Raw genomic sequence first — 15,966 nt, 5'->3', positions numbered from 1 at the left:
AAATAATAGCATAAACTTGTATAATACCAGTGGCGTAGCATCAATGTAAGCTAAAAAGCTTAGCTTCCCCAGTTAATAATAATTTCATAATAAACCTGCAGTTTATGAACAAAATTATTTATTAATTTTAATAGAATATATATTTACGCGTTAAGTATTGTGATGCGGCAGCTCAGGATGATTTGTGATGCAGCAGTAAACAAGAAGCCTGCACACACCAGCTTCCAAGCAGACTGGTTTCTTCTGTCTAATCCACCCCGCAGATTTTCCATCCCTTTCTAACTAAACTACCCTAGTCGCAAGAAGCTAGCTTCAACATTTAAAATAAGTAGTTTCCGAGTTATTCCTTTTCGTCAGTTGTGTTCAGTTGAAGTGTTAGTGTGCATTGTGGCTGATATAATAATGAGCGAAATAACAGTTCCTGACACCAATTTACTTGAATTTTTTAGGACAATTGTATTATCAAGACTGACTTACGAACAAAAGTGTGATTTAAAAAACAAATGACCGACTCCCTTGCTGTCAATGAAGGACACAACCAAAAGACAGACGCATACTTACGTAATGATACTAATACTGTGATTTCTCTAACTATAACAGGGAGTGAGCTAATGTTATACGTATACGTGTCTATTTGTTAGAGATATGTGTAAACCATGAAATCATATTTTACTACGTGTCATTTGAGGTCATGCCTTATTGGTGTTACTTACGATGTTCCAACCAATCTTCGACTGCTGACTTGAAATTGACTACTATTTATTTTAAGACTGTATTTTTGTAATACGTTTTCTCATATTGCATGAAAGACAACTTGAGTTAGCTTCGCCTGCTCAAAATTTCATGCTACGCCACTGTATAATACTGAGTGATTCCCCTTAAGAGATGGATGGGGAAATCTGCAGTATGCAGAATATAGATACGAGTAAATTGAATATTCATGAACCTAAACGAGAACTTTGAGAACGAGGCGCAGGAATAAAAAAAATATAAAAAATAGTAACTTTGTCGAAGGTGAATATTACCTCTTTATCATTAGCATTGTACATACAGTACGCTAAAAACAGGATATGCAGCCACCAATGTGTTTTTTATAGGGAAAGGTTTATCGAGATAGAATTCCTCGTATTTTTTTCTCTAGTTCAAATGCAATGTTCTCTAGTTCAAATGCAATGTTTGATAAGATGATATAATATGATCACAGTAGTATCACGATTATTACTGTGCTTTGTAGGTTAAGGACATGCAGTTTTGAATACTATGTAGGATGATTTTGAAAATTTGGTTTTAATAAATTAGTCTACAGCACATTAAAAACTTATTCACGAAATGGATTTCAGTATGGATCGTCCTGGATAATAAACATCCCAGTTAATCAAGAGTTTACTGCAGGCGTAAACTTCAGAGACTCCTAGAAGTACTGAATATAATCTAAGTTAACATAGCCTGCTGTTGAGGTTGCATATGTTTTTATTAATTTTTCTTTTCCCTTTTTCAAAATGAAACTGTAGCAGCAGTTCCTTACTTGAAGTAGTTATTTTTGTTTAATAGCTAACACTTTCAAGGCACAATTTAATTATACGATGAAAGAGTAATGGAACGGAGAAAAATTCTCTCCGGCGCCGGGATTTGAAGTCGGGTTTTCAGCTCTACTTGCTGACACTTTATCCACTAAGCCACACCAGATTCCACCCCGGCGTCAGAAGAATCGTCTCAGTTTTAAGTTCCAACTCTTGGGTTCCCTCTAGTGTGTGGCTTAGTGGATAAAGCGTCAGCACGTAGAGCTGAAAACCCGGGTTCAAATCCCAGCGCCGGAGAGAATTTTTCTCCGTTCCATTACTCTTTCATCGTATGATGACGCAGAATATCTGCATGGAAATATCATATGTACTTCGGTACATTATAATAATATATACAATTTAATTAGTTAAATTTTTTAAGGTTTAAAGCATATATTCAGAATATTTCGGGACCTGAATGAAGACAAAAGGCTGTCCCTGGTTTTTACATATAGGAACACAGCAAAAATTTGGAATTTTGAGTTGTTTTTAAGAGTGTATAATGTACCAATACAATATGTAAATCCTCAATGTTTATATATTGGAAAACAAATGCACACACAAAGTGCATCCCTCAAAGTACACACGCGTTATCTGTTGGTGCTAGTTAAGGATATCCATATTACACAAGATCTTCGAATAAGATATCTGGAAAACTCTTTATTTTCTGTATTGGTAAATTTTATCCTTCTAGCTTACACTGTTGCTGATCTAAACTTTGAACAACTCTTAAATATTAACATTATCTTCCCATAGTACCTCTTAAATAGATATATTCACGCCAAAGAAATCATCTGTAAGTTTAAAGTATTATTTTTGGATTATGTTTATCAGAAGGTGTTTTATTTTGGTGAATATCTGCTATCACACTCTATAACCTTTGTTTTAAACAGCCTATATAGAATAATATAAAAGATTTCTTAAGGTAACAAGGAAATGTAAATCTACAATAAAATATTCAGCAGCCCATGTTCTGACCTGTAGCTCATCAATTTGAAATTTTTAAGACGGATTAGGGTAATCCCTATAAATTTTAACATTTTAATGAACATATAAATATTTTAGAGACAATCTTGTTGGGGGGGGGGGAGGAGGGGGTGGAAGAAAACAGACTGTGAGATATAAATGTCAATTTTTCTTATAGGCCTAAATTAGTGGAAGGATTGTAATGATTTTTTTTACACAGCCTAGAGACGCCATTAAAATTTACAGGTTATGTTTACTGTAGTTTCCTTAATCTGTCTAAAAAAATTTGAAATAGATAAATAGAAATGTTGATGAGATACAGTGCAAAATGTGGGCTGTTGTATATTCTTTTATTTTATTTCATTTAATTTTGTTTCTACTTTATTTTATTTTGTTCTGTTTTGTTTTGTAGATTTACACTATCTTGTTACCTTCTGCTGTCGACTGTTGTTTAGCATATACCACAGTCTAGTATATAGAGTCACGAAGCTTGAGTTGTGAGGGTGCTAGGAACAATAAACTGTGCCCATACTATTTCGCATTGTCTGTAATGAGGCGATAGTAGTGATCCTAGTGGTTAGCAACTATCTATGGATGCATATTTACTGCGTACTGAGCTTCGTGACTGTACTAGACTGTGGGTATACTGTGTTTTGGATTATGGGACAATTTATTTTCACTGATTAACTATACAACTACTTTTTTAGGAAATTAAAAAATTTACAATTTCTTTTTACGAAATTAAATTAATCAGTGATTATATAAGTGTTAAAAGTGTTTATAGAACAATGAACAATTTATTTTGTTCCAGAATTTTTGAGAACGGGAAGGAGACAACGATGACATATGAGAATGATGTCCTCACCTCCAAGACTGTAAATGGCGTTCCTCAATCCATCACTTACAGTTAAATATATTGCTTCAAACTCTTAAATTATTTCATTAAGTATGATGAGATAGGCCAAGAGACAGACTGACATTCTTTTTTTTTTTTTCCAATTAATAGCAACAAAAAATATTAGTAAAGAAGAAATTTATCAACTGCTGCCAAGTTGTTTGTTTGTGGACCACAATTTATCTATATTATATATACATATTTAAGATGATACATTTTAGGAAGGATGTGACTGAGGAATAAATTTGCTGCTGTTAATGGATGAATGAATGGATGAACATGGTGACAGTGAGACAGTGGAAAGAAGAAAGAGCACTCTTTGTGGATAATTTAAAATTTGGAGTAATTTCTTCACATGTAGAATAAAACGCTTCCTGCATTTCCTTTTGAAGCTGTAGACGTTCAGATACTGTAAAATTATGTTATTTGAACGAAGACATCTACAGCTGCTTCAACTTTCCTCTGTTGGAGAAGAAATTTTCATTAGATTGTTTATTACGCAGTTCAATCATTACCATCCTCTCCAAATTTCCCCTTCCCTCCCTCCGTATTTTTTTAATTTAGTTTCTTACGTACATATGACGTTGATGCATATATGAACTTTAATTAAGATAATTTCATTAATGTTCTTACAGAAACTTAAATTTATCTTTTTAAAAATTGGAAATATAAAATAATAAAGCAAACAGTTACGCCTTATGGCTAGAGTTCAGTGTTGTTTCTTATTAATCTTAGAAAGAAGTTAATTCTAAAAAGTGTTGTGAAATGAGAAAAGTTATACTGTGATTTGTGGGGTTTTATAATATAAGAGGTCATATGAATGTGATTGAAATGGTTAATACTGCAATACATTATATGTATATGTCATTACATGAAACAGAAGCTATCCAAAATTATTCTTTCCTGCTTTTTGTCAGAGATGATTTTTTTTATTCTTGTTCATAAGTATTTTTCGTCCTTTAAATTTTCCCGTATCACAGTTTTTGTATTCTTGTCCTACCTCTTTTATTACATTTAAATCCTTAATAGTTACTTTTATACTGTGCTAATTCTATAGTGCTTTGCTCCCAGTTGCTTTGTACCGTCTGTACTGTAAATCCTTCACACTCATCTCCACTCATCTACAGCTCCTGTCCTATCTCACTCTTGTTACAGAGTCAGTTTCTTAGATTTAAAAAACCTGATGTATAGAGACCAAAATTGAATTATAAATTACAGTGTGATATCAAATATTATTTCTTTTAATGGGCCTCTTGCTCGGAGTTACGTGTATTTGGTTTGGACTATGTATTGCACAATATTCTCTAATTGGTATTAGCTGTTCGAAAACTGCAAATTGAAGCTTGTAGTTAGTATTTAGAAAATATAGACTGACCACTCATATTGAGTTTTGTCGCCCTTCTGTGTAGATGTTACTAGAATTATTTTTAATGGAATACAGTTGATTCTCTAAGAAGCTGGAACTGCTGTTGTAAATGAAGACCTAAATTTCAGTAATACAAGTAACGGAGAGTAAAATAATGTGTTAATTAATATTCTCACTTTTCAGCTCTGAAAAAAATAAATAAATATAATGTAATGTTTAATATGTTACGATATAATACTTATGTATATATGATTCTGGTTTCTGTGCAAGGCTTGTAACTGTTCATGTAACTGGGTAAAATAATTTTTTGTTTGTTAAGAATACTTTTGTCTTTATGCAAGTGTAATAATGCTAGTTCATGTTCATAATTTCCTATAACTTAGAAAGAAAGCAGGAAATTATTTGTAATAAACAATTCAGTTTATTTCTGAAGGAGAAACGAAAACTTTGGTTAAACTGATTGGTGTGTGTGTAATGACGAATGATCGTTATATGCAAGTGATGTTTGAGGTCTGTGTGAGCATTGTATTTAATTAGAAAAATGATTCTTTTCAAATAAACAACACTTTGTTTGGAGACGTGTTGCTTTAGTTTAATATGAACTACAATTATAGCCTCCAGCATTAACAGAAGTGTCAAAGCAAAATGCTGTCTTGATGTATATGAAATCTTCAGTAAAATTGATATAATCCCAGAAGAAGCAACAGTCATTGTTCTAGAAACAGCTAAGAAGAGATATCCACAAAATGATTGGGTTTACATTTACATAGTCTGCAGAGTTAACTCTGTGGTAGTGCGTCTACCTACAGACTAGGTGGCCCGGATTCGATTCCTGGCAGGGTCAGAAATTTTCATGTAAAATTTCTGCCTTGGGTAGGAGAGATGGCGGTGCACAACTTCTAATCACTAGATTGTGCACCAATATGCCTGGGTTAAATCCCAAATCTCTCCACAGTGCATATGTCACTGTTGATAATGATTCGTCCATCGGATGGGGACGTTAAACCTGGCAGCCCCCTTGATGCTATTCGACAGGAGTAGGCTATGTGCCAGCACCAGGTTTCCCCTTCTCCCTTCGTAACCACCATTATCATTTTCACCCATTCTGTACAATACACTTATACGAACACGTACACATACACTCACCTAAAACACGACATAACTCTTCACAGATACACATCATGCATAACGTGGCCTGCCGAAGTGGTGTGCAACTTGAAAATGGGTCACAGTCCTGCCATCTATCCGCAGTATGTGGAACCAGAATCACGTTAAGTGAGGTGGGTAGTCATTAGACACACACACATTTAATAGATGTTTCACTTTTTAATCGTGGAGGAAGAGCTTAAATAAGTGTAACTGGCTAGTTCTTTTCCTTCTATAAATATCTTGGAAAACACCTTCTTCTTCTTCCTCTTCTTCTTCCTCTTCCTCTTCCTCCTCTTCTTCCTCTTCCTCTTCCTCCTCTTCCTCTTATTCCTCTTCCTCCTCTTCTTCCTCTTCCTCTTCTTCTTCTTCTTCTTCTTCCTCCTCTTCTTCCTCTTCTTCCTCTTCCTCTTCTTCTTCCTCTTCTTCCTCTTCCTCCTCCTCTTCCTCCTCTTCTTCTTCCTCTTCCTCTTCCTCCTCTTCCTCTTCTTCCTCTTCTTCTTCTTCCCCCTCTTCTTCCTCTTCTTCTTCTTCAGGAACAAGTATTAGGTCGTATGGCCTGTTACAATTACAATCTCAAAGAAGAATTTTCACACCATCGTTTCTTTGGATGACCCAGCGTTCTCTTAATGCAGTGTGGAACTGGAATGGAATTTACCCTGCCGGTATAGGTGAACTAAAGGTTAGAGATTGAGAAGTCGAGTTCTATAAGTAGGGTACTAAATGTACTACATTTGCTGGCTGCTGGATTATATCACCGGAGAGAATCCATGCCAAATAGGGAAATCGGAATACTGTGACCCAGCACTGCAATCTGTTACGATCTATTGCGCTAACTCTCAAGCTAGACGCATTCCCAAACCCACACTGGGTGACTACACTAAGGTTCGCTACGTATACAGGTTTCGAGCAGGCAACCTCCCTCGTCCCTAGGCCAGTCCCCTCTGTGCATCACAAGCTGGCAGTCGGGGAATGCTATGTAATGATGACGAAAGCAATGTTGACAGAATAATGTAGATGCCTGACCAGGACTCAAACCCGGGCCACCTGCATGATAGACTGGAGATCTGACCACTCACCCACAGCACGGGTTTAATGCAACATAGTTTTTGGTGTTCTGTGGGATCGCATACGCCGTAGATGATTCATGTAGTTATTTTGATGTTGTTGTGTATAATGCAGAACTGGATTCAACTGAAAGTTCTGCCATTATATTTTCATTGCTTTTGTGGTCTTGTCTTGTATTTTTTTTATTTTAGTAGGTTATTTTACGACGCTTTATCAACATCTTAGGTTATTTAGCGTCTGAATGAGATGAAGGTGATAATGCCGGTGAAATAAGTCCGGGGTCCAGCACTGAAAGTTAGCCAGCATTTGCTCATATTGGGTTGAGGGAAAATCCCGGAAAAAAACCTCAACCAGATAACTTGTCCCAACCGGGAATCGAACCCAGGCCACCTGCTTTCGCGGCCAGACGTGCTAACCATTACTCCACAGGTGTGGACTCTTGTCTTGTATATCCTGCTGTTAATAACATGAACTTTTTTGTTGTCCATGCCTCACTTTCATAACAAATTACAGGTCTTGCCAAAATATTGCACAGGCATGTTCTAGTATTCCTCTGTATTAGGGAAGGTTTTATTATAGTGTTAATGATTCCCATTCTTTTAGCATTTGTTAAAACTGCGGAGGTTATATCAGCATCGCCGATGTGCTGGAATTTTGTCTTGCAGAGTTCTTTTACATGCCAGTAAATTTACTGACATGCACACTTAAATACCATTGACTAGGGCCGGGATCGAACTTGGTGACGTATTATCTTTTGTCATAAGAATGATAAGTTCACGCTGTGCCTTTGGGTAATTAGTGGTTTGCATAACAGAATGATATCTTAAATTCATTTTCATTTCTTCAATAAATCTTACTTCGGAGAGTTGTCGTTCATTTTGTTTCTTATAGAGGTCATGGAACTTTTTGGCCGCCCTATATGTAAATGGAATCATTTAACATGCATTCAAGTGAGATTAACTTTTCATGTTCTAGATTGCACGTAAAAAGGTAGGCCTATTATTTATAATCCCAAAATTAAGACAAATGAAGTCAAATGTTTTCATTTATACAATGCACAGTTTAAGTAGATGCCAGTACAGCAAACCCTCGATTTAATGGACCTTGATTCAACAGACTTCGGATTTAATGGACAGTTTTTTGCGGACATTTTTATTACATCTATTATTATTATTATTATTATTATTATTATTATTATTATTATTATTATTATTATTATTGAGAATATTGAACCTATAATCTGTAATACAATTGAAATATTACTGATAGCATGACAAACTCTGTTGACTAAGGCGCTTGCCTGCCGATCCGGAATTGCGTTTGGGCGCGGGTTCGATTCCCTCTTGGACTCATTACCTGGTTGGGTTTTTCTGAGGTTTTCCCCAACCGTAAGGTAAATGTCAGATAATCTATGGCAATTCCTCTGTCTCATCTCGCCAGATACCATCTCGTTATTACCAGTTCCATCGAAGCTAAATAACCTCGTAGTTGATACAGCATCGTTAAATAACCAAGTAAAAAAAAAAAAAAAGAGAGAAATAACTAAACTATCGCGAAATATGTAAAATGTGTAGTTGGAAAGTATGTGCCACCTTTATGACAGACTATTTGAAACACCTGTTGAAGATGCTACGGAATTTTCTTGCATCAACATATTTTTATATATAACACCAAAGCCCTGAATGGTTTGTGTGTACACAGCTGTTGGATAAAGTCGATATACCTAGCACTTCAAAGCCTGTTCCACTTCAGTGATGCGAAATTTTGGATCACAAGGCTGCATCTCCTTCAGTGCAGCTCACTGATAGCTTTTGTTTACCATACTGTACTGAAGTTTTTTCATGCAGATTTAAATAGATATATGAATACTGAGTGAAAAATGTGAGCAGAACTTTTAATCATGATGAGAAATAATAGATTAAAGCACGACCATAGAGTATAGACAGTGTTTTAAGCCCCATGAGTGCAATATAACTGAATAACTTATTTTAGGAAGGCCTGTGTCCGACATAGTTTCGAGAAAAGTGTAAATAAATTGTTTAGCGTTCCCTGAGAAAATATTTAGAAGTATCAACACAAACTAGGCAATACTCTGAATATTTTCTCAGGGAAAGCTAAATAGTTTTTTTGCACTTTTCTCGAAACTATGTCAGAATGACATAGAACCTTTCCGAAATAAGTGAATCAATTACTTTTACAAGTAGCCATATACACTATTTTGTCTACATGCTGTGTATTTTGCTAAAAATCAGAAAAAAAAAGTCGTAATAAGGCTGTTAAAATTTACTTTCTTTTATATCCTGTTAAGATTTAATTTCTTTTATATCCTGTTAAAATTTAGTTTCTTTTGTGTGTGTGTGTGTGTGTGTTTTTTTGTTTTTTTTTTATTTCATCATACAACATGTTCCATTACACAGCGTAATACTACATGCCTAGGTTTTCTTATTAGGTTTTTATAAATATTTCTCTTATTTATATACTATGCAGTAATAATAGTTAATGTTCGGGATGTTTGGCCAGTTTTATAGTTCATATTCATAGATAATAACTATTGTTTTTGTCAAAAAAAAATAATAGTAATTAAAAAGAAAATAAAAAAAGAAAAATGAACATATCCGTTATCTTATCATTTGAAAATGTATCACTATAGGCAACAATAGCCCATACTTAAAAAAAAAAAAATACAAAGATACTGCTACAGATATACAATGCATACTTAATTCACCATTAAGCTCTAATTCATATGTCATCACCTCCTCTTTCACTCACTTCTACTCTCATTCATCTCCACCCATAGAATACACCGATGCGCAACACATAAGATAGAAGCCTCATGACCACTGCAATGAAGCATCTCTCTTCAATATGTTCGTACAGATTGTTTAAAATGTGATAGTTTTTAACATACCGATATCTTGACACTTAACATTGTAATACTTATTTTTTTGTGTGTGTGTGTGTGTGTGTGTGTGTGTGTGTGTGTGTGTGTGTGTGTGCGTGCGTGCGTGCGTGCGTGCGTGCGTGCGTGCGTGTGTGTTTTTTTTCAATGCCCATCCACTTCACTTACGTGATTCCGGTTCCGCATATTGCGGACAGATGGCAGGACTATGACACCCATTTTCAGGTTGTACACCACTTCGGCGGGCCCACTGTGCAAGATGTGCATCTGTGAAGAGAGTTCTGTCGTGTACTAGGGTGAGTGTATGTGTAAGTGTATTGTAGTACTGTAGAGTAATGGATGGGGATGATGTGATGATGAAGATGAGAAAGAGAGAAGGGGAAACCCATTGCTGTTCATAGTCTACTCCTGTTGAACTGCACCAAGGGAACTGCCAGGCTTAATAACCCCATCCGATGAACAAGCAGTGACATACACCTTCTCTTCATATGCATTGCGGAGAGATTTGGGATTTAACTCGGGCATATTGGTGCACAATCTAGTGATTAGAAGTTGTGTGCCACTAGTCCCGAGGTAGAAATTTTACACGAAAATCTCTTACCCTGCAGGAAATCGAACCCAGGCCCGTTAGTCTGGCTATCACAAAGCTAACTCGGCACACTTAGTTTCTTTTATATCCAGGATGCCATGTTAGCACTTCTTAGTAACCACATTATAGCAATATAAAATCACAGTCTACTATATACAGTCGCAAAGCTTGAGGTGTTTTTTTTTTGCAAATCTCGTGATAAATGCTCCAAGCGGTTAGCAACTAGAAACAATAGACTGTCCATGGTCGACTTTGGACTGTGTCGTATTTCTATCGAGTGCTAGCTCGTTGTGTACTTCACATTGATGCTTGTGAAATGTTCGTTATTGGTTATAATGAAAATGTTAATGGCTAAAATATAATAATTGGAATAATAATATGGGACAAAGAGGAGACGTTTGTAGTGCTATAAATTGTAGCAACAGTAAGAGAAAGAGGCCAGAGTTATCCTTTTTTCCGATTTCCGAAAGATTCAAAAAGGTTCCTGGGTTTCCACAAGAATGCTGTGCAGAAACAAAACTGTTAATTTGAAGTTCTTTGTGACTGTTAGAATACATTATATCCTTAAATTTCACAATGAAATGTTTCAGTCTAACCGAAAGGACATTAGATACCGGTTAAAGTTCTGTCACTTAGGTTTCTAATTGTAGCTATTAATTTTGTTATTTTTGTGTGTTATTTTACTAAAGACGTAGAAAAATTAAGTTTGTTTTAATGAAATTTATTGATCACGTTTTATTTTTCAATTCTGGTGGGATTATTATTGCTTAGGCCTACTTTTTTCTTCAAAGGATATGTTTTTAATTATAGCTGTTAATTTTGTTGTTATTTTTATTCGTTGCTTTACTAGAGACATAGAAAAAGTCTGTTACAATAAAATTTATTGATCACGTTTTATTTCCAATTCTGATGTGATTATTATTGCTTAACCTCATCCCACTTTGTTAACTACGTAAGCCTACATTACAAGTACCGGTACACGTAAGTTATTCCATTAATTTATATTTCCATTATTATTGTTGTAAAGAGAAATGCGAATTAATATTAATTGGTTTCATAGTTAATTATCGCTATAATCTTGAATGAGTGAAGCTATTATAGTAAATTTCAGTTCGTTTTGCACAAACAAAAATTATATTAACTTATTTCTTGCAGGTATCTTCGAGTTTATGGTGGAATTTAATATACTTCATTAAAATAATAAATTAACTTTATGCATTTAATATTTCAATAATGGAAGGAAGGTGTTAATTTTTCCAAAAGAACACGACAACGAAAGTGTAACATATTTTGTCGGCTGCTAGGAGAGAGATCTGCGATGATGAGGCGATAGTAGCGATCCTAGTGGTGGGCAACTACCCATGTTTGCATTTTTACTACATATTGAGCTTCGCGACTGTATATAGTAGACTGTGATAAAATCAACAAGCACCGTTGTTTATTTCCTTTTTAGTAGGTTATCTTACGACGCTGTATCAACAGCTTAGGTTATTTAGCGTCTGAATGAGATGAAGATGATAATGCCAGTGAAATAAATCCAGGGTCCAACACCGATAGTTACCCAGCATTTGCTCATTTTGGGTTGAGGGAAAACCCCGGAAAAAACCTCAACCAGGTAACTCGTCCCAACCAGGAATTGAACCCAGGCCACGTGGTTTCGCAGCCAGATGTGCTAACCGTTACTCCACAGGTGTGGACCTGTTGTTTATGACATGTTATAATAAAACTTGTATAAACAGATTCCTGTGTAGAAATATATAGTAACGTGTGTTTTAGTTTATACAAAATATAAATATAGAATATGAAATATTGAAACATAAAAGTATCAAATAATAGTCTACTTTCTCAACCAAGTATATAGGTACATTATAGTAGGGAGCAAAGATATTGGCAGGTCGTACATAGCACGTTTTTGCACGCATCGCCCCCTCTCGTCTAATCTGTCCATTGTGTGAGCGACTGGCAGTGTGTTGGTGCGTTCGAGTGTTAGTAGTTCTTTACAAGCCAATTGTTGTGTATTGAGAGAGTAGTCGTCGTAGCTGTTGCCTGTTCACCTTGTACATATTCAAACAGTATTTTTCAATACTAAAAGGAAATTGCTTCTGTGCCTAGTTGAGTGACATGTCTAGAAAGGGAGCGGATACGTGGAGCCAAGTAAAAGGAATTATTTTGAGTATTTACAAATACTTAAAACATGTGAGGACATTAACAGTGTTATATCTGCAACTCAGAAAGCTACTGCAGATGCATGTGGAGTTTCTGAGCTTATAATTCAAAGAATTTGTGCAGAAGCTAAATTAACAGAAGAAACAATACACATGGAAGTGCCAGGGCCATCTTTCTCTTCTCCCAAAAAGAATGTACCACATAAGGAGGTAGTCAATGAAGTTGATGATTTCAGTGATTTGTAGGACAGTTCAAGAGTTATATGAGAAAGGATTATATCCTACTAGAAGTAAGGTAACGGAAATCATGAAACAAAAAATCAACTTTGCTGGTTCGAAGTGGTCAATGGGCAGAATTCTGAAAGATCTTGGTTACCGTTACAAGAAGTGCAATGACGGTAGATGCTGTTTAATGCAGAGAAACGACACAGTTGCATTGAAGTATCATTTTTGAGCAAAATGCATTTAATAGACAGGAGGTACCACCATGACCAATTTATGTACATGAAACGTGAATTAATCAGAGTCATTCCAGCCAGTACATTTATCAAAATTCGACCTCAACAGGTGGACTTAGGTACCTGTTAGGAAGGGTTCGCGACTAATTGTGTGTCATGCAGGTTCAGCAAGGCTTGTACAGGGACATCATTTTATTTTTACTTCAATTTTTATTGTACCTGAGTTTTTGAATGTACTTCACTACCACCCCTTCTACTAAGGAAGTTCCAACTCCACACAGAACCAAGACAGCAGATAGTAAGCAGTACTGAGTTACTGAGTATAGTACGTTCCAGAAATATGTTCGCGTTTTCCAGTGACGAAAGAGCTTTCAATATTGAATCATATTTTCGCACAGGTACTGTCCGTTTGCCTACGTCGCATCCCGATTTCCCCCACCTGCTTCTGCTCGCCCCTCTGTAATAGCTGGGCTGTCTTAGCCCTTTTCTGAAAACATTAATTTCTCTTAGGAATTGGAAGTTTACGTAATATTATACAGCTGTTTAATTTAATTTAAATAAAAGGGCCTCATTAAATAATTAACTGTCACGTGATTTCCTCCCTTTCTACAATCCTGCGGCATAACCACTTGGACGGACAGTAGATAGCATGTCTGAGTAATTTTACATTTTCGAGTCGGGCAGAAGTGAAGATTGAATTTACAGTATGTAAAGTAAGTACAGAATTATTTCAACATGAGTTACTAGTACGAAGGACGAAACTGGCAATTGGAATTAGATGCAATAGTCTATAGTGCGATAATATGCACAAAAGAACTGAAGCCTGTATCGAAATGAACGGCCACCATTTTCAAAATTGTGTTTAAATATTCATATTATGATTATTTTTCAATTTAACTTCTTTCTCTATATTGTACGCTAATGTGCTGTAGACAGTATAATATACACTGCATAATGAATACGTTCGCATGGATAACTCACTTCGTGAGTAAAAACACTTATTCTTAATACAGTACTGTACTTTGATTAAAGAAAAACCTAATGAAAATTATAAAACTCAAAATCGCGATATTTCCTAGTTTACGTAAATGGATGAACTACTTTTCTTCCTTCCTATACCTAGTAGAGTGATTTGTGTTTTACGCCAGTATCATCGAACTCCAGTCTTGGAGGGGGGAGCAAGCGGTGTTTCCGGTTCTCTAAAGGTATAGACAGGTTAATATTAAAAATGTTAGTAAAAATAAAATGATGTCCCTGTATTTCAGACAAAGAATTCTGGAGACTGCTACTACCAGATGAATACCACAGTGTTCACAGAATGGTTTATAATAATAATAAATAACCCGTGGCGCTACAGCCCGTGAAGGGCCTAGACCGACCAGCCGGCTGCTGGCCTCACGCCCACATGCCGAAACAGAGGTGGACGATCATCCAATCAGAATGGCGGTATCGTGTGGTTAGCACGATGATCCTCCAGCCGTTATAGCTGGCTTTCGCAACCATATTTTGCTATCTATCATAGCTCCCCAAGTGCATCACGATGCTGGGTGGGCAATAGTCCCATACACTGGCCGAAATTTCATGAGAAAATTTCTTCCCCTATGAGGACTCGAACCAGCATGCATTCCGTAATGCGACTCCTAGGCGGGATGCCTTAGACCATGACGCCACGGTGTGGGACACAGAATGGTTTGTACATCTACTGGAAAGTTTAGAAGAAGGTTGTGTCATTGTGATGGACCGAGTTACCATTCTGCGTTAGTGGAGAAACTACCTTCTTCGAACCCCAAGAAGGCAGACATTGTGTCATGGATTAAAAACATTGCTCAAGATCCTTCTCATACAGTTCCTGAATTGTTGCATATAGTGAATCACCATTACTCCATGTATAGGTTGTATAAAATTGATCAGATCACATTAAATACGGGACATGAAGTAGTAAGGCTTCCTCCTTATCATTTATAAGTGTTAATGTTATGTTTTATTTAACGACGCTCGCAACTGAAGAGGTTATATCAGCGTCGCCGGATGTGCTGGAATTTTGTCCCGCAGGAGTTCTTTTACATGGCAGTAAATCTACTCTCATGAGTCTGTTACATTTAAGCACACTTAAATGCCATCGATCTGGCCCGGGATCGAATCCGCAGCCTTTGTCATAGAAGGCCAGCGCTATACCAACTCACCAACCAGGTCGACCATCATTCATAAGTAACTTAACAAAGTGTACTGGCAAAGTAGTTTCTCCGTTATATAGACTTGTTTTACTTGTACTTATTCATCCACAACTTCACGTCCATAATTTGAGTTACAATAAACATCAAGCAAGTTTTTACGTTTAACGCACAAACTTCTGTCACGTTTATTGGGCAAAATCAGTTTATATGCTGAAAAAGATCTCTCAATGTGTACTGATGTGACTGGAGCATACTTAAACAGTGCCATCCTGGTTACATTAAACCCCTCAGGAAGCTCACCGCCATTCTTGACAAAACATTGTTTAGCATTTCACATATTTTAGTAGCATTCTTGCCAGGAGCTCCTTGTAATATTTTTTTGCAGACAAAAATAGGGACATGGATTCACACAAGGACAGACTACTATAGTCGCGACACTGTTATTCCTGGCGTGACTCCTCCTCTTTGCTTACGTCTTAGGAAGTCAAGGCTCTATAAAGTCTAGGTAGGTAGTATCGTTCGCCATTTTTGTTCTTTTGTTGCCGAACTACCATACGGGGAATCTATTTGCCACACCGTTAAACATTATCATGTCGTAGCTCCTATGATAATAAATCAAACGCACTGTAATTCAGCAAACAATTGAGCTGCAAATAACGTCTTTGTGTGCTTTCTGCGAAC

The 15,966-nt window shown here is 36.2% G+C and overlaps 1 protein-coding gene across 3 annotated transcripts in view; it reads left to right on the top strand.

The window, feature by feature from the left end:
• The window catches only part of LOC138701185 (dnaJ homolog subfamily B member 6-B-like), a 461,685-nt gene extending 456,321 nt beyond the window's left edge, over positions 1 to 5,364 (top strand). For all 3 annotated transcript variants that reach the window (XM_069827816.1, XM_069827814.1, XM_069827815.1), the window contains one exon: positions 3,337 to 5,364. In XM_069827816.1, coding sequence (XP_069683917.1) covers positions 3,337 to 3,436 — 100 coding nt within the window. In that variant the 3' untranslated portion in view covers positions 3,437 to 5,364. The remainder of the gene's footprint in view (positions 1 to 3,336) is intronic.
• The last annotated feature ends 10,602 nt before the right edge of the window (positions 5,365 to 15,966 follow it).

The sequence above is a fragment of the Periplaneta americana genome, chromosome 6 (genome assembly GCF_040183065.1).
Source record: "Periplaneta americana isolate PAMFEO1 chromosome 6, P.americana_PAMFEO1_priV1, whole genome shotgun sequence".
Lineage (NCBI taxonomy): Eukaryota > Metazoa > Arthropoda > Insecta > Blattodea > Blattidae > Periplaneta > Periplaneta americana.
The sequence above is the reverse complement of the archived record's forward strand: the minus strand, read 5'-3'. Positions and strand labels throughout refer to the sequence as shown.